Below are 24,774 nucleotides of genomic sequence, written 5' to 3'. Positions count from 1 at the left end.
GTTAATCACGGCTCTCGGCCAATAAGCGGCACAACCTTACTCTCCCATTGGTGAGGAGAGCCTGTCCTGCAGCCAATGGGGGCCGACGGAGGCGTCCCGCCCACCCGCTCCGTGAGGGCGGCGGGCGCCGCTGTGAGCCTGGCCCGGCACAGCCCGGTCATGGGCCAGGGCTCGTGGCCGCCGCGGCCACGCCGGAAGCCCGAACAGGGCAGGGGCGGCCACCGGGCGGTCCCTGCCTGCTCTGCGCTGGCTGTGGCACTGCCGCTCCACCGCGCCCCGAGTTGAACACGACCCCCCGCCCCCGGGGCCTCCCCCACCTCTCCCGCTCTGTGGGCCCGTAGCGGGCGGCGGGCGCCCCCTGGCGGCGCCGCTGCCGCCGCTCTCCAAGATGGCGCAGGCGATCTTCGAGGCGCTGGAAGGTAACGGGGCCAGACCGGGGACGCGCCGGGACCTCCCGTGCCGCGGAGACAGCCGGGGTGCGCGACCCCCGCTCCTCCGAGCTCCCCCTGTCCCGCGCCGCCGCCGCGCGGGTCCAGGGGCCGCCGCGGGGCCGCCCCGTGAGGCCCGGCCCGGCGCGGCGTGTGGCGCTCCCGGGAGCCCCGGGCTGATCTCCCGCGCTGCTCCTCCGCTGCAGCTCCCGCCGGCAGCCCCCGCCACAGCCCGCGGCTCGCCACGCCGTCCGCGGCTCCCTGCGGCGCCACTGTCACCTCTGTCCCCGGCCCTGTGCCACCTCCCGCCCGTGCGCCGCGGCATGCCCGCACCGCCCCGCGCAGTGCCCTGTGCACCGGGCAGCCCTCGTTAACCGCGGGCCCTGTGCTCGGTGCACCGCATCCCTACCCTGTGCCAGTGCCCGATGGCCCGAGGCTTTCTATGCCTTCCCTGCCTTGTGCCTGCTGCTCTAGGGCACCTCATCCCCACCCTGTTCCTGTGCCTGCTGCTCGTGGACTCCATCCCCATCCTGTGCGTTCTGCTCCTGGATATTCCATCCACTTTCTGCCCCTGGTGCTCCTGGACACTCCATCCCTATCCTGTCCCGGTTGCTCCAGCCCCTGTTACCCCTTCCCTGCTCCTGTGCCCACCAGGGCATTCCCGTCGCCCCTGTCTGTGTGCCCAAGAAGCAGCACCTCCAACGCCCAGGGCATTCTCACCACCCCTGCACCTCCCATGTCCCTGCATGCTGGGGTCCCTCATCCTCCCCATGCCCCTGGGCTCACACTGCTGTGCCATGTTCCGTGCCAGCCCCAGGGATAGTGCCTGGGTGGGTGCTGGCCCTTGCATGTGTATTTTGAGGTGTGACTGTGCTCTTTGGCACAGTCCGGGCAGTGCCTATTGTGTGGGTGCACGGGTTGTGCTCAAGTACATCTCACTTTAGTGTCGGGACGCTGTTACAGCCAGGTGCCATCTGAGGATGAAGTGCCAAGCTGTGGCAGTCTGACACTGGGCTAGGGGCTACTTTCTTTGGAGAGAAACTATTTCATAGGTATTGATTTCCTAAATTGGATTACAGATGTATTTTCTTTTACATGACAGCTGTGCCTGGAAGGTGTGACATTGGGATTGTTACCTGTGCTTTTGAATATCACCTGTGACCACAGGAGCAGAGAATAAATATTTTTCTCTCTGTTTTGTCAGGTTACTTGGTGTATTTGCCAGCACCCCCCGTGTAGAATCAGGTCCCTATTTCCCCTCTGCAATCAGCTCCTCATTGTGTTAGTTTCCCTGCAGCATTCAGGACAGCAAAGCTTTTTAGCAAATTGAAAAAGAGTGGGGTTTTTTTAAGCCCGAAGCAATTGGCAGCTTTTAGTGCCTGAGCTTGTTTGTTTTGTGTTGTTGATTGGATTACAAGTCGATGGTGACTTGGCATTCTTAGAGCAGCCTGGTCTCAGGGTGCTGCAGGGCACAGGTGCATTTTCACCTGTCACTAAAGCACCTGGTGCTCCTGTCAGGAAAAAAGGCTTTATCACAGGGGCAAATTAGCACCTGGGTGACAGGGACAGTCCTGCTTCATCTCCAGCTGAGAGAAATTTGAAAGGGAAGAAAAAAAAGCACAGATCAGTAGTCCTGTGCTTTTATCTTGGCTTCCCCAAATCACTTTGGTTTTGCCAGGCTCTGGGCACCTCAGCTCCTGCTGCTGCCAGGAGAGAGGGAGCTGGGATTTTTCAGTTCCATGGCTGAAGAGCATCTTGCAGGCTGGTGCTGGCTGTAGGCAGGGCAGGATTGATCCAGAGCTTTCTCCTGGAGTCTGTGCATGGCTGTGACTGGCATCCATGTAACCAAGCCAGCTTGGCTTCATGAGTTGCTAGCCATGTCCTTAGGGGTTTCCCTCTGGGAATTGTGGTGGTGTGCAGTTCCTCAGTGGAGTGCAGGGGCTCTGAATTGCCAAATAAATACTTCTGTTGTCCTGAGCCATTTCTCTCCATCAAGAGGCTGAGTGCAACACTGATGGTGTTGCTGCATCATTGTGTTCAGGTCTTGGCCTCTCCTGAAGCTTCTTCCTCCTCATGGCATCAAGGCAGGTGTTTGGCTTTTTTCCTTGGAAGATCTGACTGTGCCAGAAGGAAACCCAGTTGCCCAGTGCCAGGCATATCAAGAGTGGCACTGTTTGTGCAGTCATAATTATCCCCATACTATACTTCACCTGAATTTTTGATCCTTTTTTTCCTCCTAGCTTATTTTTGCTGGAGAAGTGCTGCTCCATGCCACTCTGTGCTTTGGCTGTGCCATCAGAAGGCTGCAGTGCTCCCTTTGCAGTTGAGCAGAGGCTCTTTTTGCAGGGGGAGGTGTATTTTAAGCAGGGCTTTGGCTGGGCTGAGGAGATCCTCCCAGCAGTGTTCTGCCAGCGGGGCTGAGCTGCCTCCAGCTCTCCCTGCAAACCAAGGCTTGCTGAACTGGACCTGCAGCTTTGCTGTGCCTCTGTGATCTCTGTGAAAGGCTTCCCATAGGCATGGTGGGAATTTGATGGGAGTGTGTGATGTACTGGGATCTGCTGCCTTCCAGCAGCTGCTTGTACCCATGGAGGATGGTGCTCTGCTCTCTCCCAGGGACACGAGCAGGGGTTGCAGCATCTCCTCAGTGAAAGGATGAAAAAGATGTTCACAGAATCTTAATGTGACATACTTCACGCTGGGAATGCAGGAGAAACGAGTATTTAGGGTATCTTTAAAAGGCTGTAGTTTATATGGGTATTCCCCATCAAGAAGGTAGTATTCCAGTTGTTCAGGAGAAAGTTTAGGAGAGGAACTTAGGGTGGTGGATGCTCCTGCTCTGCTGGTCCCTTATGCTGTGATCTGCTATGGTGTTTCACTGTCTTTCCTGCTGCTGTCTGCTGAGCAACCTCCCCTCATCTCAGCACAGTCCTCACCTCACTGCCTAGGAGTGATCAGAGCAATTGATTTTCCTTATCTGTGGCTCATAATTCTGAGTTCAGAGCTTTGCACTTTTGTTTTGCAAGATCTGAAAGTGAAAAATCACCTAAGAACCCCCCCCCAGCTTTCTTCTCTCCCTTAATCCACAAGATCTAAAATATAACCTTGCTGTGCCATTTGCTTCCTTTGTGAGTTCTGTGTCATAAAAGAGTGATAGGAAGGAGTGGTAAAAATCACCCCTTGTTGCTCTTTTTCTCCCAAAATCAGGTTGTCCTTTGTGTCTTTACATTCAATTTCTAAATAGAGTGTGTCATGCTTAATCCACAGTCCTGTGCTGCTGGCCAGGTTGTCTCCCTAGATGAGCAATCCCAATCTTCTGTATTTATCTGTAACATTTTAAAACATTTAGGCTGTAGTGAAAAATGTTTGTGCCAAAGCATGTAAGCTGATTCTAACAACAAATCTGACTGGGTGTGTGTGCCCTGTGGCTGATCAGATCTGGGAATGCTGGCCTTGGAAGCAGGCAAGCATTTGTGACACTGCTGCTGGAAGAGCTGCTGCACACAAGGATTTTGTCTGCCCCAAGCTCGGTGTCTCTGCTGCATCCCTGGGCAGTTCCACCCAGGCTTCTGCCCTGTGACATCCCCACACTCCCTGTGACATTCTCAGCTCTTTTCATACCCAGGGTTATAAGCATCCTTCCTCTCTGCAGCAAGTGGCCTGAAACCAAACCTTTTGGCTTTTCCTGCCCTTCTTCCCTTCTCTTTTTGCACCAAAGGAGTTCTGAAGACAGCTGGGAGTGTTGCTGTTGTGTGGTAGTTGGTGCTGTGGAGTAGAGGGTGAGAAGGTGAAAGTGGCTCAGGGAGGAGGGAGCAGCAGCTGGAGGGTGTTTCAGGAATGAGCTCCCAGTGCCCAGACACCCCAGTGTGGCTGTGTTCAGCTCACCATCCATGCTTGTGTCTCCTTTCAGGGATGGATAATCAGACAGTGCTGGCTGTGCAGTCCTTACTGGATGGACAAGGAGGTGTCACGGACCCGTCTGCTCCCAATGTCAACTCCTCCGCCGCCATCCAGCCCATGGGTGAGTCCTGCTGGCACTGGGACAGAGGACAGGGCAGGAGGGCTGCACATCTCCCCTGCAGTGTGCACAGCTGGCAGAACAGCTGGGTGTGTAGGGTACTGCTGTGAGTGTTGTGAGCCCTCAGCAGGACCAGAGTGAGCAGGAGGAAGGGACAAGTGCCCAAGCAAGCAATGATGTTTTTGGAGAGTCATAGCAACAGACTTGACCATGAGCTTCCGATAAGGACACAGAGGGAGGGAGAAGCCACTGTCCCCACATCTAGTTCCTGTTACTGTTCATGTTTTTTATTTAATATCCACTCCTTCTCCTCTAGAGATGCTCAAGTGCTCCAGTCCTGGAACATCTCTGTGTGAGTGAATATGGGAACTGGTCATTTATGTGCATGTGGACCCTCATGGTGCTGGACTAGAATGTTTTGAGTGGATGGGGAGTTATCTCCCAAGGAGTTACAGTCTGTCCCCAAAAAAGGTCAACTTCAGGCTGTGACTCAGACAAGGGAACAGCCTTATGAGTCTGCCTGGATGGAGTGCAAATGGTGTGTGGTTTGCTAACGCTGCAGATTTCAGCTGGGACATGTAACTGGGTTGTCTTCTTTCTGCTTCTAATGTCAGGCATAGGTGCCAAAACCCAGCAGTGTTGTGGAGGGGTGTTAAGACACAAGCTGACAGTGACTCTGTGCCCTTATCCAAGTTGCTTTGTGCAGTCTGAGTAATAGAATCTGCCTCAGCCAGCATAATGCTGGTGCTTTGGAAGGATCTGCTTTGACTAAAACCAGAGGTGCTACAGGAGCAAGGTTGGTTGTTCCTGCATTTGGGATGAGAAGACAGACAGTGGTGTGTCCCAGGGAGACAGTGGGGTTTGTGTATCTTGTGATTGAGCCCATCTTAGCAGGGTTAAGATGGGCTCAGTCACATTACTTGGCTTTAGGGAGAGCTTGGCCTTGGGGAGGAGGGACAGCTTGGCCCTTGCAGCTGCTCTCCTGACAAGGATGTCCTCAAGGTGCTGAGATCCAAAGGTGGGTGCTGGGTGGAACACTGGGGAATGCAGGAGAAGGCCTGAAGCTCTGCTCTTCCTCATTGCAGATGACGAAGACGTGTTCCTGTGTGGGAAGTGTAAGAAGCAGTTCAACTCCCTGCCTGCCTTCATGACCCACAAGAGAGAGCAGTGCCAGGGCAGTGCCCCGTCCCTCTCCTCAGTATCTCTGGCCACCAACAGTGTGTACACTCCATCCATTACCTCGGTGCAGCAGGCTCCCAGTGCTGCCCGCCAGGTACTGTGCTGCAGGCACAGGCTCTGCTGCTCTGCTGCTGGGATTTGGGGCTGGGAGTGGAGATCCAGTGGTGTCTCATGACTGAGCTCTTTTCTGGGGGGCTCAGCTGTTGTCCCTTTTGTTGGCTTTTCACCTCATGGTTAAAGTGGGGCCCTCTGCAGTGAGGTATCCTCCAGCAGGAGTGTCTGACAGCCTTTTTTTCAGGACAGGACAGAAGGGCTTTCATGTTCTGTCTGTGCTGCAGCCAGACCCTGGCTCTACTGAACAGCCCCAGTGTCAGAGCCTGGCCACAAACCTGAGTACACTCTGAAGCCTGGGCTGTGGTCTGGCTCATGGGCAGAAATGGAGCAGCTTTGTCCCTGAATTCCTTCTCTCTCACTCTTGCAAATAAGCCCATGTAATGTGATGTGATCACTGTTGGGGGAATATCCCCTCTGGAGTAATTCTCATTCCCTAGAGAATCCTCCAGTGGGAGTCCCTGGTGCATGACATGTAATGTGCCTGCAGTTGTAGCTTCCAAAGTGCTTTCAAACCAACTGTTTTTGCAAGTTAATGCAGTCCCAGTGGATGGTGCTTCTTTACAGGGCTGTAAACACAGGTTATTTACTGCCAAGAAATCCAACAGCCTCCCTCCCCTGCTATAACCTGAGTCCAGTCAAAAGAGATGAGCCTGACATTCACCATCTGAACCAGAGCAGTCTCCCTGAGTTTTCTGCCTTCCCTTGCTGGGGCAAGCACCCAGGAGAGGCCTGAACTTGTCCGTGACCAGTTTGTCCTGCAGCTCTTGTTTAATAACCCCTGATTTGACTTGCAGCCAATGGCCACTTTCTGAGCCAGTGTGATATTTTTTTCCTCCTTTCTGAAGAACATTTGTGGAGCTAAAAACTCCCACAGACTCAGCAGGAAGCTGCAGATAATAACTGTGGCTCACTGCTGACCAGAGGCGATGAAAGCAGAGAACCTGAGGCTCAGGAAAAAGCATTGTCATTGTTTTTTGGGTATTGTTTTGTCCTGTTACTGGTTAACAGTGGATCTTTCTTTTCTTTCAGCAAATCTCTACGTACATCACCGTTCCTCCATCACCTTTGATTCAGACCCTGGTGCAGGGGAACATCTTGGTCAGTGACGAGGTGCTGATGTCAGCCATGTCTGCTTTCACCTCCTTGGACCAGCCCATGCCAGCTGTGCAGCCCCCGGTGCAGGTAAGGGGCACATGGGGATCCAGGGAATCATGGGTAAAGCTCACCCAATTCCAGCCCCTTGGCCATGGGAGTGACACCTTCCACTAGACCAGGTTGCTCCAAGCCCTGTCCAGCCTGGCTTTGACCACTTCCAGGGATACTGCCCACACTGCTGAGGATGCCTCCCAGGACCTGGTTGGCTTTCAGGGCTGCAGGTCCCCACAGCTGAGTCATTTTTGGCTTCTCATGCACCAACATTCCCAAGTCCGTCCCCTCAGGGCTGTCCTCAATCCATTCACTGCCCATCTGTGCTTGCAGTTGCCCTGACCCGGTGCAGCACTTTGCATTTGATCTTGTTGAACTCCCTGAGGTTCACACAGACACACCTCTCAACCCTGTCCAGATCCCTCTGGATGCCCATTTCTTCCCTCCAGGGTTTAGACTGCACCACGCAGCTTGGTGTTGTTCACAAAACCGTTTGTTGCTGGATGCTCAGATCTTTGTAATGTGGTCTCTCCAGCTTTTTTTGAGCCCCCATATCATGATTGGCTTCCAGGGTCAGCTTACTCCATGGATTCCTCTCCTCCTGGGAGCTTTGTTTGGGCTCTCCCCAGACTGGCCAGGCTGTGCACGCTCTCCATGCTCTGAAAATATTCCTTGTAACCAGAAGGATTAAAATCTTTAAAAACAAATCAATAAAAGCAGTGGGGCTTGAGGCCTGGGTTTTGGAGGAGGCAGTGTGTACCTGCAGATCATTCCAGGCCTCCAGCACAGTGTGGTCCAACCTGCCAGTTGGGTGTGCTGTGGTGTGCCAAGACATCCTTGCTGTTCCTGCAGGCAGATTGGGATGGGGAATGTGTGTGAGGGAGCAGCCCCTCAGCTCCTGGCTGCTGCATTTCCAACGTGTCGTGTGTCTCTGGTTGCAGAGCAGCATGAGTATGCACGCCGGGGCTGGCTACCTGTCCCAGCCCCCTCCACCGCCCCCGCCTCCGCCCCCGCCCCCTCCGCAGCCTCCGCCTCCCCCGCCGAGCCTGGCGGCTCCCGGGCAGCCCGGCGGCGGCAGCGGCGTGGTGGAGGTGTACAGTGCCCCTGCTCCCATGGCAGCATCCAGCACCGTGGAGATCCAGACCCTGGGCATGCAGCCCTACCCACCCATGGAGGTAAGGCCAGGTCTGCTCCTAAGGGTCTGTCCTCAGAGAATCACAGAATGAGTTGGGTTGGAAGGGACCTTAAAGCTCATCCCCTGCCTTCGGGATGGACACCTTCCACTGGACCAGATTGCTCCAAGCCCCATCCAATCTAGCCTTGAGGAATGTGGAATTACAGTGTGGGAAGATGGGCTAGGTTATTTGGCAACAATTATTTTCTCTGGGAGAAGGCAGCAAACAGGAGACAGTGAGATGATGAGGATTCTGAGAACAGGAGAAACAGCTAAGAGAGACAGAGGACTGGCACAGGCTTAGGAGACCTTAACATTTGTTTCTGGCCAAGGGATACCTGCATATGCTGGGAGTGAGAGGGAGTAGAGGTGAGGGCCTCACCTTCTATAGAAGCACAGAGCATCACACTGCATGCTTCAGCTTATGTGGAGAGAAGAATCCAGTCAGAATCTCAATGAGCTTGTCAAGGCGGCTTTTGCTAAAGAATGGCACAGGCAAGGTGTGGATTTACTGGTGGATCAGCTGTTTGCAGTCTCTGCATTTGCACTGCCCTTCACAACAGGAGCTGCTGGGTGTGGCTGAGGTTTGGCATCCTTACCTGTGTAACTGGAATCTGATCTGGAAGTGGCAGTGGACAGGAATGGATGGGGGTGTTGGATAAATAGTGGTCTGTGTTAATTTATCAGAGTGGGCAGCAGAAATGCCTTTAGTCTATCGCCCCAGACTGATCACTCTGTCTCTTAAGTGTTGTTTCCTAATCCTGATGCTGACATAAACAGCTGTGCTTTGGCACCTGGAGTTTCCTTATGCCTTCCTTCCCTTCTGCAGTCCTGCCAGGACAGGCAGCAGGACCTGGAGATCCCTGCTTCAGGACTGGTGTGAACCCACAGGGTCAGCAGTGACCCTTCTGGTATCCTGCTCCAGAGGGATAAGAAACTCTTCTAGGCATGAGACATAGATAGGGCCCAAGACAGCTCCCTCAGAGTGTTTCTTTGCTGCGCTGTTCCTGCTGTAATAACTTCTGGATGCTTTTGATGTTCAGCAGGAGAGTTTTACACTCTGTAGGGTGTCAGTGTTGGTTAGAGTGATGTTGTTGGCCTGGTGAACCAGAAATTTGATCCAGTTTGTCAGAAGAAAAGTCAACCCAAGTGCAGCCTGGTGGGGGTGGAGATGGAAGTTAGGGCATGGTATAATTCTCTGTAGCAAATATGTTCCACTGATTAACTGCCCTCTCACAGGTACCAAGCCAGTGTGTGGAAAGCCCCGTGTACACCTCTCCCCCTGTGTACAGCCCTGGGAAGCAGGGGTTCAAGGCCAAGAGCACCAGTGCTCCCACCCCCCTGAGCAGTTCAGGAGGAGGCTCTGTGGTTGGCTTTGATTCCCCTGCTGCTGCCAAAACTCGCCGCTGCAAGAACGAGAGTGGGCTGCAGGAAGGTGAGTCCCTTCCAGCACCTGCCCTGAGGGTCACTGGGTTTGTCCCAGCTGAGCTGCTGAGCCATGGGCTCCCTGAGGGGTAGCATTGGCCGTGCAGCTCTGGAAGGGGAACACAAGGCCTTGCGTGAACTTGGTGGATGACCTGGGGGGTTCACAGCAGAGACAGGGCTGAGGCCCTTCCTCTGACTGATGCTGTGTCTTTTCCCAATGCCCAAAGCACCTTTAAGGTTGGTGCTTTGTAGCTGGAAAGGTCCCTGGAAGGCAGTGGTTGTTGCCTGAGGGGATGCCCTGCCCCAGCAGACTACACTGCTCAGGATTTGTAGAGTTGTGTTGGGCAGTGTTAATGAATGTTTGTGCCCATAACCACTCCCCAGTCTGGCCAGGCAGATCTTATCTTCCTGTAAGCTCTTTGTTCTTGGTCCTGAGCAGTCATGTCTTGGGGTGAGGGCCCTGTGACACTGTGGGGACAGGGCTGTGCCACGTGATCTCATTCTTGTGTGTGCTCTTCCTTTCAGGCAAACCCAAGTCCCCCAAGCTGAAATGCACATACTGTGACAAGGCCTTTACTAAGAACTTTGACCTGCAGCAGCACATCAGGAGGTAACAGTGTCCTGCCCTGCACACAGCAGAGTGACTGGGCTGGAGCAGGGCACAGCTCTGCTGAGGGAGTCTGTGCAGCCCAGTTTGTTATGTCCCAGAATCTGTGCTGCAGTGGGAGGGATTCTTCATTCGTCTCACCCCAGGATGCCTTTTCCCCAGTGAATGGCGTGAAGGCTGTATTGTGGATGTAATCTTCATGATGATTATGTTGGGGCTGAAGGCTCATTTTCCTTGCTGATGAGACCTTGACAGCCAAACCTCTTGTCACCTGATCACTGGAGTAGCAGCATTCTCACTGCTTGCCTCTGCTCTTCCCTTTCCTTTCCTTCCCTAGCAAGCTGCAGACTTCCTGTTTGCTGCTCTTAGCAAAGTGTAAGCCAAGCTCAGTGTCTATACAGGGAGCTCTAATCAGAGAGCTTTTCCCTGGCAGGAGGGAGCTGAAATCTGCAGAGTTTTTCCCCCACTGAAGTCATCTGGACTGAGAACAGATGGGAAGGAACAAGTGGTGGTTTTTGCACCTCTTCCCAGCCTGGACTCTTACTTTCTCTTGAAGCAGAAGGGCAAAGTAGAAAGACCTTTTTTGCTATGGACGAAGGAGAGCACATTCTTGCAGATCTGGGGGCTTCAAGCTAGAAAAGATGTGAGCAGGAGAGAGAAGGGTGACAAGGAAGGAAAGGCTTGTACCCTTGAAGAAGTGATGAAGTCCCCAAGGTATATGCAGGGATCCTGATGTTGCTGCAGAGCTATTTTCCTCTCCTGCTTCTTCCTTTGATCCCCTGTCATTCCCAGACCACAGGTGTTTTGTCTGTGCACCAGCCTCGTTTCCCCAGACCTGTCACAATCCACCTCCTCTGGTGAATCAGGTCTCAAAGCCTTGTTTGGTGGGTCCAGGTGTGATCTGCCAAACCAAGTGCTGGCAGATGTGGGGACACTGTCCTTGGCCCCCCACAGGTCCTGCCTGGGGGCTGTTTTCTGTCTCCACCAGCTGCTGACCTGGTGCCTTCTCCTTCAGTCACACAGGTGAGAAGCCCTTCCAGTGCATCGTGTGTGGCCGTGCCTTTGCCCAGAAGTCCAACGTGAAGAAGCACATGCAGACCCATAAGGTGTGGCCTCCAGGGCTGGGCTGCACCATCTCCCGCAACTCCATCACTGTGCAGGTCATGGCCCTGAACCCCAGCCAGCCTGAAGATGAGGAGAACACAGGTGTGGTGTCTGGGCATGGTGTGTGTGGGGCAGAGCAGTGTGTGAGGAGGGTGCAGGTCTCTGCACCTCCACAGGGAGGGAGGGGAGCTGTGTCTGCTGTCTGCATTCCTTGGTAGTGTTTAGCATCTCACACTAGGAGTGGCATTTGCTCAGCTCCAGCTGGAAGCTGCATCATTTCATACCCCATGGTGGGTTCAGGTGCTGCTGGAGACAGTGGCTCCAAACTCTGTCCCAGTATGTGCATAAACAGGACTGGGTGTCTTCCCCTTCTTACTCCCTGGCAGTACAGCTCTGGCAGTGCACAAGCCACTCCTGGCACCTCTGGCCTAGGGGACACACAGCTGCTGGTTTAGGACAGCCCAGTGCTCTGGCTTTGCACTGTGCAGGTCATGCCCAGGCTGGATCTGCCCACAGTGGCCACCTGTAAATACCTGAGGCAGAGAAGAGCTCCTTGCTGGTGTCTGGATGCCCTTTCTGCTGGTGGCCTCAGACCTGGTAGGGGAGGGAATGCAGTGGAAATGTCATGTCTTGGACAAGGGACAACTGGAGCTCTGTTTGTATGCATTATGGACTGTGAACCACTGGCTGGATCTTACCTCCTCTCTCCTGCCAGTGGTGGAAGTAAATCTCCTACTGGTGGAAGCCGGATCTCTGGCTGCTCCACAGAGCACAGTTATATCCCTGGAAAAAGAGAATGGGCTAGGGAGGGGAAGATGCCCTTAATAATCAGGTCAGAGGGTCAAAGCCCTTAATAATCTGTCTACAATTTTTAAACAACCTTTTTAGTGAGATTCATCTGATCTAAAGAGCCTGTCTTTGAAAGGGAGGAAGGGCCTGGCCTGGTGTGTGCTGGCAGCACGGTGCTTGCAGAGCAGCTTGCAGAGCTGTCTCATGGCAAGCTGGGACTGTCCCTCTCTCCAGGTTTGCCACAGCCCCCCAGGAACGTGGTGCCCCCGGCCCAGGAGCTGAGCCCTTTGGAGGAGAGCGAGGCGGCCAAGCTGGAGGCCAAGCAGGTTGTCCTCATTGACAGCTCTTACCAGTGCCAGTTCTGCCCCAGCAAGTTCAACACCTACTTCCAGCTCAAATCACACATGACACAGCACAAAAACGAGCAGGTAGGGACAGAGGATGCCTGGGTGGGTGGCAATATTGGGATTGACTCCATATAATGCACCTGTTTTCAGGGACTGACCTGAGCCTTTTGGCCTGTCAAGCTGCCAGTTCTTCACGTGCAGCTCAGCTCTCAGGGTTGTAGCTGTGTGGTCTGGGTGGCTTTGAAAACTCCTTTGAAAACTGAGTGAGAAATTCAGCCAAGCAGGTTTGGGTGGCTAGAGAGGAAGCAAAGAAGTGAAGTGTGTCCAGTTCTGGGCCCTTCACTTCCAGAAAGACATGGAGGTGCTGGAGCCTGCCCACAGAAGGGCAGCAGAGCTGGGGAAGGGTTCTAGAGAGTAAGGCAGAGGAGAGGGGCTGAGAGAGCTGGGAGGGGGGGAGGGGTCAGTCTGGAGAAAAGGAGACTCAGAGGGGACCTTCTCATTCTCCACAACTCCCTGACAGGAGGGTGCTGCCAGGGGGAGTCAGGCTCTGTTCCCACAACAGGACAGGACAAGAGGAAACAGCCTCAAGCTCTGTGCTGGGGAGGTTCAGGTTGGACATCAGGAGGAATTGCTTTGCTGAGAGGGTTGTCAGGCATTGGAATGGGCTGTCCACGGAACTGGTGCAGTCATCCTCCCTGGAAGTGTAACACAGTAACTGACTGGACTTGGTACTTGGTGCTGTGGTTTAGTTAACAAGGTGGGTGTTCTGTCAAAGACTGGACTTGCTGACCTTGGAGGTCTTTTCCAACCTTTATGATTCTGTGAAGTCCAAAGTTTTTAGTGTAAGTGGCAGCTCTTGGGTCCTGGGACAATCACTTTGAGGTGTTGTGGTCCCACCCACTCGAGTGCTTTCAGGCCCTCACATCAACACCCCTTTGTCCCACCTTGCTTACTCAGGGGTGTGCCCTGACAGTCCGTGCTTCTTTCCAGAAAGGAAGGCAGTTCTGCCTGTTGGCAAAGGACTTTCCCTGCCTCTTTCCATGGTGAGCCTCTCCAGTTGCTCTCCCTTCTTCCAGGTGTACAAATGTGTGGTGAAGACCTGTGCCCAGACCTTCCAGAAGCTGGAGTCCTTCCTTGAGCACATCAAGAGCCACCAGGAGGAGCTGAGTTACCGCTGCCACCTCTGCAGCAAGGACTTCCCCTCGCTGTACGAGCTGGGTGTGCACCAGTACTCACACAGCCTGCTGCCCCAGCACAGCCCCAAGAAGGACATGGCCGTGTACAAGTACAGTACAATCGCTGCTCACAAGGCTTGTAGGAGTGAGTGGGTGCAGAGCATGCTTGGTGGGACCTTAGAGGGGACAGGGGGCCCTGTGTCCTGTGGCCATGGTGCTTTTGGACACCCAGGTGGCACATGGGGGGGTTCCTTCCACCAGGCTGCAAAGGCCAAGGACAGTGAATGCAGGAAGTGTGAATGACAGTGAAAAGCTGGGATTGCTTATGTGGGAACATCCCGTCACTGCAACTCCTCTGATCACCAGTCAGGAGTGAGATGGTGTACTGGGGTGACTTCTTGATGCTGCATTGTATCCCCATTCATCTGTTTAGCCCAGAAATTAGTTTCTAAGACTGGTTCTGACAGTGAAGGGAGGGGGAGAGAAGAAGTGCACAGCTTCTTTTCAGAAGCTGCACTCACTCCTCCACAGTCCTTCTCCTGGACAGTGTTGTCTGTGGACAGTGTGAGAGAGTTCTCCTTTGCTTTTAGTTAGTTTTTGCTAACTAAAAGCAAAGGAGAACTCTCTGCTTCACTGCTGAGGCAGTGAAGATCCCAGGGAGCCAGGACCCTAAATCAGGACAAATATACATGGCTGAACCTGCCCTGGGCTGGGTCAGAGACCCAGGGAAGCCCTTCCCAGCCTGTTTCCTACGATTCTTCACCTGCAGCAAAGGGACTGTGGGTTGTTGTCTTGGTTTGGAAAGACAGGAGTCTGCTAAGGAAGGCAGGAGCATCCCCTGAAATGGAAAATGCAAACCCTGTCCCTCTGAATTACTATAAATTTTAAATTAAGGGGCTCTCAGACAAAAAAATATGGGAGCAGGAAATAACAGTTCTTTAATAGGGAACAAAATAAAGGATAAAATGAACAATGCAGTACACTAGAACACTGCCAGAGTCAGAACACAGCCTGACACCCTGTGGGTCAGGGTGCTGGCAGCAGTCCCATTGGAATTGTGGCTCAGCCCTCCTGCAGTGCCAGGGGTGGTTCTGCTGGAGCAGGGATCCTGGAGAAAGGTGCACTCTGCCTCTGAAGATCCAGGGGAAGAGGCAGCTGCTGCTCCTCTGGGAATCCAGTGGAGAAGCTGTGCTGGTGTTCCAGAACCTCCAGATTATATCCAGGCAGGAATGCTTGGCTCCTCCCTCTGGGCTCCCATCTCCCAATGGGATGCTGCAGTTCTTATCAGCCATGCAGGGACATTCAGTAGCCTGTTATCAGCAGGGGTCTCCCTGAAGGAGGATTAGGTGTGGAAGAGATAAGGAAAACTGCCCACTTGACAAAAAACAACTGCCATAACGATGGCAAAGAGAATACAGCTTGCCTTGCAGTCTGGAGCAGTTGTAGATGCCATGCCCAGAAAAAAGTTTGCTCTCCCTTTGCTGCAGAAGGGTCTTTTCCTTGGAAAGCTTTTCTATTCCTGTGGAGGGAAAGTGCAAGGAGTTCCATAAAGAGCTCCACATAGCTTTTGGAATGCCCATGGAAATGTTCAGGGAGAGTAGGAAGCCAAGGAAATACTGGAGTCACTTAGGAACTTCATGGAATAAATATCTGCTAATTCTTGCCTAGACCATGGATTCTAGTTATCCTTGCACTACAGAGCTTTGTTCTGCACCTCGGTACTGGGGATCCCTGAGATCAGAGATCTGCTTGAGCTTGAGGAGGTTTTAGTCTGACCTAGGGAGAAGGGGTTTCCCAGCAGGAACAGGGTGTGAGTTCCTCACTGCTGATGGTGCCTGTCCCCAGTGCCTGCTGTTAGCTTTGGCAGAGCCCTCTGAGAGAAACACTGCCAAGATATGTGACCCCCGCCATGCTGTGTGCCCACTCTCAGCTCCTTCTCTGGGGGCTGATGTCTTCAAGCAGTGAAGATGGAAGGAGGTATTTGAAGTAAAGTGAAGTCCTCACCTAAGGCTTGTCTCCATAAGGAAGCAGTGTGCAATATGTGCTCAAGTCTGGGTGCTCCCATGGCAGCCTGTGGCAAGTGCTCTAGTATTTAAAGGCTTCTCCACCCAGTTTTCCAGCGTCTCCCTCTCTGAAGGCTGCTAAGTGTGAGTGTGAACTGGCATGTGGGTTGCTGAGGCTTTAGAGCACTTGAGTGGTTCTTTTCTGTATCAGTCCTGTCAAAGATCACCCTGGAAGGTGGCTGGACTGGGCAGGTGTGCCTGTGGTGTGGGGTGTGCTGCAGTAGCCTTGCTCACAGACTCTGTCCTTTCTCTCCACATGCAGGTGTGTGAAGTGTGTCAATAAATACTCCACTCCAGAAGCCCTGGAGCACCATCTGCAGACAGCAACGCACAACTTCCCCTGCCCTCACTGCCAGAAGGTGAGTGCTGACCACAGCCTGAGCCAGGCCTGGACACCTGGCAAGGGCTCTGAGGGGGACAGGAACCCTCAGCTCCATGAGTAGGAGCCTTGGATAACAGATTATGATGAAGCAGAAAGTGAAGCTAACTCTGTGGGGAAGGCAGGAATTGCTGGGGGATCCTTACCCAGCCCATCCTACTGCTGGCTTTGGTGGGAGACTGGGCATCCTTTTGAGGTGCTGGTCCTCAGCACGGTGTTACATAATTGACAGCAAGGTTTCAGCTTATGTGTTTCTTAAGAAAGTTTTGGCACTTTTTCTGTTTTGAATTTTTGTTGGCTTGTTTTTAAAGCCCTATCTATACTTTCATTATACAATCCTGAAGGTTTTCACAGTGCATCATTCCTGGGAAAGCAGTGACTGAGCTTCTTGCTCAGGTTGCCCAGAGCAGCTGTGGCTGCCCCATCCCTGGAAGTGTCCAAGGCCAGGCTGGACAGGGCTTGGAGCAGCCTGGGATAGTGGAGGGTGTCCCTGCTTACAACAGCAGGACTGGTTGATCTTTAATGTCCCTTCCAGCCCAAACCATTCCATGATTCTTATGTTTTCTATCCCAGCTACACCCCCTGTGCCAGCTCCCTGATGTCCTGTGCGTGGTGCTAGCTCTGAGTGTATGTTTGTTCCCCTCTGAGCTCTGTGTGTGTTGCAGGTGTGTGTTTTTTTGTGTTGCAGGTGTTCCCCTCTGAGCTCTGTGTGTGTTGCAGGTGTTCCCCTCTGAGCTCTGTGTGTGTTGCAGGCGTTCCCCTCTGAGCTCTGTGTGTGTTGCAGGTGTTCCCCTCTGAGCTCTGTGTGTTGCAGGTGTTCCTCTCTGAGCTCTGTGTGTTGCAGGTGTTCCTCTCTGAGCTGTGTGTGTGTGTGTGTGTGTGTGTGTGTTCCCCCTGAGCTGTGTGTGTTGCAGGTGTTCCCCTCTGAGCTGTGTGTGTGTGTGTGTGTGTTCCCTCTGAGCTGTGTGTGTGTGTGTGTGTGTTCCCTCTGAGCTGTGTGTGTGTGTGTGTGTGTTCGCCTCTGAGCTCTGTGTGTTGCAGGTGTTCCCCTCTGAGCTGTGTGTGTGTGTGTGTGTTCCCCCCTGAGCTGTGTGTGTGTGTGTGTGTGTGTGTGTTCCCCCTGAGCTGTGTGTGTTGCAGGTGTTCCCCTCTGAGCTGTGTGTGTTGCAGGTGTTCCCCTCTGAGCTGTGTGTGTTGCAGGTGTTCCCCTGAGCTGTGTGTGTTGCAGGTGTCCCCCTGAGCTCTGTGTGTTGCAGGTGTTCCCCTCTGAGCTCTGTGTGTTGCAGGTGTTCCTCTCTGAGCTGTGTGTGTTGCAGGTGTTCCCCTGTGAGCGGTACCTGCGCCGCCACATCCCCACGCACGGCGGGGGCAGCAAGTTCAAGTGCCAGATCTGTAAGAAGTTCTTCCGGCGGGAGCACTACCTCAAGCTGCACGCCCACATCCACTCGGGTACGGCTCCCCTGCTCCCAGTGCTCCTCATCTCTGTGCCACAGCTACCCTGTGCCCTGGTAGCAGGAATGACAGGGTCATTTGTACTATTGTGGTTACAGATCCATGGGTTTGGTTCAGCCTGCTGGCCAGCACTGCGCTAGTTAGAAATGGGAGACACAGGGGGCTTCTCCACTTGCTGTGCTGGCAGAGCTAAGGAGTCTGGCCCTGGAGAGCAGGAGCAGTGTGCAGCACACACAGATTGTGCCCATCCATTTATTATTTTCTTGAGAAGTGGCTGAGGGAGTTGGTGTTGTTTGGCCTGGAGAAGAGGAGCCTCAGGGGAGACCTTATTACTGTCTACAACTCCCTGACAGGAGGCTGTGGCTAGGTAGGGGTTGGTCTCTTCTCCCAGACAACCAGCAACAGGACAGGAGGACACAGCATAAAGCTGTGCCAGTTTGATCAGGGGAAGTTTAGGCTGGACATCAGGAAGAATTTCACAGAAGAGTGATTGGGCACTGGAATGGGCTGCTCAGGGAAGTGGTGGAGTCACCATCCCTGGAGGTGTTTGACAAAAGCCTGGATGTGTCACTCAGTGCTGTGGTCTAGTTGACAAGGTGGTGTTAGATTATAGGTTGAACTCGATGATTTCAAACATCTTTTCCATGCAAATTCTGTGTGATTTATCCATAGGGCAGGAAAGTTTATAGTGTGGCACAGCTGGCCTGGTGGCCTGTCCATGGCCAGAGCAGCCTGTGTGGCTGCAGTGTCCCTGAGGCCTGCTCTGTTCCTCCCCAGGTGAGAAGCCCTTCAAGTGCTCGGTGTGTGACGCAGCATTCAATCGCAAGGACAAGCTCAAGCGCCACATGCTCATCCACGAGCCCTTCAAGAAATACAAATGTCCCTTCTCGTATGTAGTGTGTCTGCACATGGCAGTGTATCTGAACGGGGTTGGGAGGGGGGAATGCGTCCTGCAGGTGTCCTGGGGGACATTGTGGCACCTCCCAGGCTGCCTGGGGAGGTTGGAATGCTGTGTGCTGTTGAACTGGGAACCCAAGAGTCCCAGTTCTTTGTTACTGACTTCCTGCAGGGCCACATTTCATTGCTTCATCAGCCCTGTAAAATGACTGCTACCTTCATGGGAGGCTTGGGGGAGCACTAGAGAGAGAACTGACTTCAAAGGTTCCCTGGGTGATGAGCTCTCACTCACTGTCACAAAATCACATGATGTGATTTTGTCACATCCAAAAGCATGTGACAACATAGGACCTAATGTACAAGCCAGAGGAGCTGAGTTTTGGAAGGTGCAGTCCCACAGCCATGGCACATCTTCTGAGATAGCCCAGGCTGACTGGCTGATTCCTGCTCCAACCAACCTCATACCTCCTTCCAAAATGCTTCTGTCTCCAGCTGGCGTCTTGAACCTGCTGCACTTCAGAGCATTCAAAGTGAGACACAGACCATGTGTAGTTTAGGAAAAGCCACATGTCCCTGTGGCAGCCTGTTTAGTCCTTGCCCCTTCCCAGAAAGGCTTAAATTGAAGAACTCCTGCTGAGGCTGCACCAAGAGAAACACTTAGGTGCTGCTAAGGAGAAGGGTCATGGATGTCTTTATGATCTGGGATCTGTCTATGCATTGCTCCTCAGCTGGTTCCCACATCTCACCAGCATCTGTTGTTGTTGCAGAAGCCACACAGGCTGCAATAAAGAGTTCAACAGGCCTGACAAGCTGAAGGCTCACATTCTGTCCCATTCAGGTGAGTGGTTGGGAATGCAGTCACTGGGATTCCCTGTGGTGCTGTAGGAGCATGTGACTGAAGGACTAAGCTTGAGAAATAAGAATAATTTACTAGCTTTTGATTTTTTCTGTTTTGCTGCAGGCCTGTTTGAGTGAGTGTCTATTCAGGATTATGTCTAAAATTTGGGCTGGTTTCTAAGACAATATAATCTGTAGGCAGGGCCTGCTGATGAGACTCAGAAACTGAACTGGATTATTTGGTCTGCTTGCTATCAAGTGAATATCCAGAGTGCTCTGTCCACTCTTCCCCAGTCCCATCTCACATGCAAAAGAAAATCTCATGGGATTTGATTCCCTTCTTGTGTTCTAAAAATTATGTTCCAAATTCTAATAAAGACAAATCATTTTTCCCCTTATTTATTCCTGTGCCCCAAGGGGGACAATCAGACTTTTATGTCAGGGTAAAACTGGACATCTTTCCTTGTGCCCAAAGCCCTGCAGAGTGGGATCAGATGGGATGAGCTGATTGTGCAGTCTGAAAGAGCCCATGACTGCACTTCCTCATATTTTGGAGGGGAAAAAAAGTGAAAATTTCTTTATTTACTAAATACACTTGAAAAAACCAATACTTCAAGATTGTTTTGCATTTTCATCACAATTAAATTGACATGTTTTTCTGGTGCTATTTTAATGCTCTTACTTGAGGCAAGAATATTTATTTGCAGTCTGCAGCTTCTTCTTGAGGGGTAGTGAAGGGACACGTACTGATCTCTGCTCTCTGTGACAGTCACAGGACCCGGGGAATGGCTGGAGCTGTGCCAGTGAGGCTCAGGCTGGAGATCAGGGAAAGGTTCTGTCCCCAGAGGGTGCTGGCACTGCCCAGGGCACAGCCCCAAGGCTGCCAGAGCTCCAGGAGTGTTGGGACAGCACTGCCAGGGATGCCCAGGGTGGGGTTGTTGGGGTGTCTGTGCAGGGTCAGGAGCTGCCGTGGGTGATCATGTGGGTCCCTTCCACCTCAGGACATTTATGACTTTACAGTCATAAGTGGTTATGGTTAAACACAGACATTGAAGCTGTAGCCACCCACCCTTTACTGTGTGTGGCACAATGTCTCCTCCCTTTGATCAGGGGGCACCTCCTTTGAGGAGGAGGAGGCGAAGCTGTCCCGCTCTCTCTGGTGGGATGGCTGGGTCTAACTCAACTCCCTCTGTGTGCAGGGATGAAGATCCACAAGTGCCAGTACTGTAACAAGTCCTTCAGCCGCCGTGCCCACATGGTGGAGCACCAGCGCTCTCACACCGGCAACTACAAATACCGCTGCCCCACGTGCAGCAAGGGCTTCACGCGCCACAAGTACATGAGGGACCACAAGTGCCGCCTGGGCTCGCCCAAGGACAAGGAGCTGCAGCTCAGGAAGGCCCAGAAGAAGCGGGTGGCGCGGGGGCGCAAGGCGGGGCTGGCGCTGGGGCTGCCGGAGCTCAAGGACGGCGCTGCCGGGGACAGCTCCCCCGAGGGGGGCCCCAACAAGGAGCCCTTCCAGGAGTCAGACGCCGTCCTGTCCATCGTGGTTGGCGGGTCAGGAGCTGCTGACCCTGAGCTGGTCCCTGGGCAGCCCAACAGCATGGCCTCCAACCTGGCCCTGGCAGAGCTGCAGACGGCCTCGGACGGTCCCTGCACCATGCTGGCTGTGCCTGTGTACATCCAGACCTCCGAGTGACAATGCCCGCAGCCACTGTGTGGCTGAGGGCTGCTGCTGGCACTGTCCAACTCGGTGCTCAAATTTATCCCTGTGGAAAAGACCAAAGCTCTTCTGGGGAGGTAGATGGATATGGGAGGGAATGGCTTCCATCTCCACTGGTTCTTCCCATCCTTGGGCAGAGGACTGCTTGGAGACCACTGATGCCTACAAGGCACTGAAGAGGGTGGCTCCATTAATTCTTGTCCCTCTGTACTACGGGTCAGCTTAGGGCAAGAAAGACAAAGATCCCTGAATCAGGGAAGAAGAAGGACCATGCAAACTTGCAACAAACAGAGCTGCTGAAATCAAGTGGCTTTGCAAATCACAGCCTGTCCCATCTGTGGTTTTTCTGGCCCAAAAACTGTATTGCCCAGTATTTGGGTGGCCCTTCTGAGAGCAAACATCCTTCCTAGTGGAAGCAAGTTCATCCTGAGATCCTTTGGGAACACTGTTCAGAAATACCCTGATAGACTTCTGTCTGGTATCTTCTCTCTGTCTGTCTCAGTAGAAAGATCACCGTGTCTGTACTACAAGTTATAAACACCCTGGACCTCATCTGTGGAGTCAGTGTGTGGGAACCTATGTGTGTGTTGGGGGGGGGCTCTTCTGTCTGGGTGCCATTCTCTCCACAGTGTTTGTTCGTGGTTTTTCCCCAGATCCAGGGATTTCTGAGTGCCTTAGACATCAATGAGTTAATCCCTGGGAACAGTTAAATGTGACCCCTCTGTTCACTAAGGGGTGGGTGGGGTGACCTGGCCAGGTCACACAGGAAACCTGTGATGCCTCCAGGAGCCAATGTTCCAGTGTCAGCTCTGGGCCAGGTGCTGCAGAGAAGCTCTGGCAGCTGCTTCCCAGCCTCTATGTTCCCTCAGCTCAGTGCTTGTCAGCAGTTTCAGTGGGGAGTTGGTGTTGTTCAGCAGTAAGCAAGTCTGGTGTCACTGGGACATTGGTTGTCCTCTTGGCTTCTCTGATTTCTTAAACAGGAGTCCCAAAGCCAGCATGGGAGCACCAAACCCAGAAACTGACAATTCCCATTGTGGGAATTCCCAGGGGTGGGTCTGGAGCCCAGGCAGGTCAGGGAGCAGGCAGGGGTCCTGCTGCCTGCACCAATGCCATGCCAGGCTTTTCTCCCTGTACTGCCCTCAGCCTCTGCTTTTCCACTGCCACAGGATGCACTGGCTTTAAGGGAAGGATCTGCACCCAGACCTGCTCATCCCTGCTGGGATGTGTGTCCCCATGCTCTGCTCTCCCATGCTTTCTCCCTGCTCCAAGGGTAGGGCAAGCCAAGCTGAGCTTTTCCAGGTGAGTTTGTGTGATGAGCTGCAGAGGTGTCTGTGGCTGCAAAGTGCTGCATTCCCAGCCTGTTTATCCAGAGGTGCTGCTGGGTTCACGCAGCCCTGGGTATGGAAATCCTGGCAGGGTTCAGTTAGTCTTGGTTATGGAAATCCTGGCTGTGTCTGGGACTCTGTGGCTGTTCTGGCCACTGCAGCAGTCAGCCCTGCATTACTGGTCTGACTGGTCTGATCCAACCCATTTTTTGACTTCAAGGTGTTGTCTCCTTCCTTAATTCTTAAAATCTCAAAACCAGTAGCTTGCAGAGAGCTGTACACTGTGCTCCCTGAGTGCTCTGTGGAATGATGGCTTACACTGTCACTCCTGGGACACTGTCACACAGTTCCAGTCTGCATGGGTCTGCCACCAGTTCACTTTGCTCACTCACTTCCCAACTTACTTTCTGCTCATTTCACTTTTCTGATGATATTTGTGCACCTCCAGCTGTTGGTGGGTGGTAGGAAATGGAGCTCAGGGCTTCCAGGGGAGGCTGGGAGAAGGGCTTGTTGAGGATTTACATGAAGTTAAGGAGGAGTCTTGCCCCTGCTTCACAGAAGGGGGTGGAGAAGGTGGATCCAGGCTCCAGAGGTGCACAGGGATGGGAAGAGAGGTGACAGGGACATGTGGAAATGTGGCAACTTCCAGTACTTAAAGTGGATTATGAGAAGGCTGGAGAGGGACTTTTCACAAGGGCCTGGAGTGACAGGACAAGGGGGAATGGCCCCAAGCTGATGGAAGATTTAAATGTGATATTAGGAAGAAATTCTTCTCTGTGAGGGTGGGCAGGCCCTGGCACAGGATGCCCAGAGAAGCTGTGGCTGCCCCTGGATCCCTGAAATTGTCCAAAGCCAGGCTGGACAGGGCTTGGAGCACCCTGGGACAGAGGAAGGGGTCCCTGCCATGGCAGGGGGTGACATGAGATGATTTTTGAGGTCCCTTCCAACCCAAACCACTGGGATTCCATTGTCTGACTCAGTATAAGGAAGGTGGCTGCCGAGAGGTCCCGAGAGCTCATTACCAATTTGCACAGATCATCCTGACCTGGGTGGATGTGTTTGGCATGAGCTGACTGGGCTGGGGACATCCAGGTGGTCCTTCTTCCTTAGGTGTGCCTGTGCTTCTGTGAAAGCTCCTGTCTGCTTTGAAGGGCAGTTTATTTACCCACAGTGTTTGTTTTACTCTGCTCTTCCAGGAGGGGGACAGGATCAGGAAGCAGTTGGCTAAATATACTTTTCCTGTTTCCCTCCCCTCTGTCCCACGCTGTCAGTGTCATTATGTGGCCTATGCACTCAAGTCTATTTTGGGGTGCTGATGTGTGGGTGCAGCTCCTTCAGCTCACAAGCCCTGTCTGGGCTGGTGTGACTGGGACATTTGTTGTTCTCTTAGCTTCTCTGATATCCTAAGCAGGAGTTCCAAAGCCAGCATGGGAGCACCAAACCCAGAAACCGAAAATTCCCATTGTGCATGGTGGGCCTGGAGCCCAGGCAGGTCAGGGTGCTGCTGCCTGCTCCAGTGCCCTGCCAGGCTCCTTCCCCCTGTACTGCCCTCAGCCTCTGCTTAGGGGAAGGATCTGTCTGGAGACCTGACCTGCCCTTCCCAAATGCTCAGTGGGATGCTGGAACCCAGCTGGCTACTCTGGGGATAGGAGCAGAGCCACCTAGCTGCCTTGAGGTTGACTGCTGAGGGGTACAAGGCTGGGGACTTCCCCTGACATGACTCTGGGACACCAGGGCTCAGAGATGCCACCCTGGGTGTTTGATAGGTGTTTGCATAAGGGGCAGTGTTGAACTGGAACAAAATGCGCAAAATGATTGTCGTCTTGGAGTAAACCTTGGAGTGATTGTCCTCCCTGCCCTGCTCTTGTCCAGCTGCCTCAGCTCCTGCAAACTCAGATGTCTACAAGCTCTTCCATGTCCTGCAGGGAAGATTTCTGCCCAAATTCCCGCTGTTTCTGTTTCTCTGACAGAGCCTTGCCCACAGGCTGGGGTGGATCAGAGGTGCTCAGGGCACTGGTTTTCTCCCTGTGTCCTGGGCACTGCAGTTTTCTTCACAAACTCAGTTCCAGAAGCATCTTTTGGAAGCATTTTCTGGAGGTTCCCAGGAGAACCCCAGAACCAGAGCCATGCCCAGGGAGAAGTGGATCAGAGCAAAGGTCTGTGGTACTCAGTGACAGCAGACACTTGTGTAGGAGGAAGCAAAGGGCATGTAAAACCCTTCTTCCCCTGTTCTCCTCAGCCTCCAGTGCTGTCAGCTGGAGCTTTCCTGCCCTGGCAGTGTTTCCATCAGCCTCAGGGATTTTTTCTATTTGCCTTTCCCACCCACCTGCAGTGTCAGGAAGGTGGAACAGGGCAGGAGCCATTACAGGGCTCTGTTGCTCAACCCCCACCTGCTACGTAGGATGTTCTTTGTGTTTCCTAGAGCACTGCTTTCCCTTCTTTCTCAGGGCACAAAAAAGCTCTTTTACCCAAGAAGCATTTGTTTGGGTCATTTTTCCTCTTTGCCATGTGGTGTGTGATATCCTAGCCCTGCTCCAAAGCAGTGATTAATTTTCTCAGGTGATTTCCAGTGACAAACATTCTTATTGTCTGTAA

At 53.1% G+C, this 24,774-nt stretch overlaps 1 protein-coding gene across 1 annotated transcript; it reads left to right on the top strand.

Annotated features, from left to right (window-relative positions):
• The first annotated feature begins 109 nt into the window (after window positions 1-109).
• On the top strand, window positions 110-21,406 carry ZNF341 (zinc finger protein 341). The gene is made up of 15 exons (XM_050982015.1): window positions 110-419; window positions 4,336-4,446; window positions 5,529-5,716; window positions 6,766-6,918; window positions 7,824-8,057; window positions 9,296-9,491; window positions 10,007-10,091; window positions 11,104-11,294; window positions 12,216-12,409; window positions 13,405-13,613; window positions 15,829-15,925; window positions 17,262-17,394; window positions 18,175-18,286; window positions 19,062-19,132; window positions 20,331-21,406. The coding sequence occupies exons 1-15, from the start codon at window positions 389-391 to the stop codon at window positions 20,828-20,830; spliced, it is 2,505 nt and encodes an 834-aa protein (XP_050837972.1). The 5' UTR covers window positions 110-388; the 3' UTR covers window positions 20,831-21,406.
• The last annotated feature ends 3,368 nt before the right edge of the window (window positions 21,407-24,774 follow it).

The sequence above is a fragment of the Serinus canaria genome, chromosome 20 (assembly GCF_022539315.1).
Source record: "Serinus canaria isolate serCan28SL12 chromosome 20, serCan2020, whole genome shotgun sequence".
Taxonomy (NCBI): Eukaryota; Metazoa; Chordata; class Aves; order Passeriformes; family Fringillidae; genus Serinus; species Serinus canaria.
The sequence above is the reverse complement of the archived record's forward strand: the minus strand, read 5'-3'. Positions and strand labels throughout refer to the sequence as shown.

Excerpts from the sequence above, each read along its gene's own strand:
- ZNF341 (XM_050982015.1), top strand. The coding sequence starts at position 389 with ATGGCGCAGGCGATCTTCGAGGCGCTGGAAG. Across the intron at positions 15,926-17,261 it reads CCTGCCCTCACTGCCAGAAG|GTGTTCCCCTGTGAGCGGTA; the intron begins GTGAGTGCTGAC and ends TGTGTGTTGCAG. Across the intron at positions 19,133-20,330 it reads TCACATTCTGTCCCATTCAG|GGATGAAGATCCACAAGTGC; the intron begins GTGAGTGGTTGG and ends CTCTGTGTGCAG.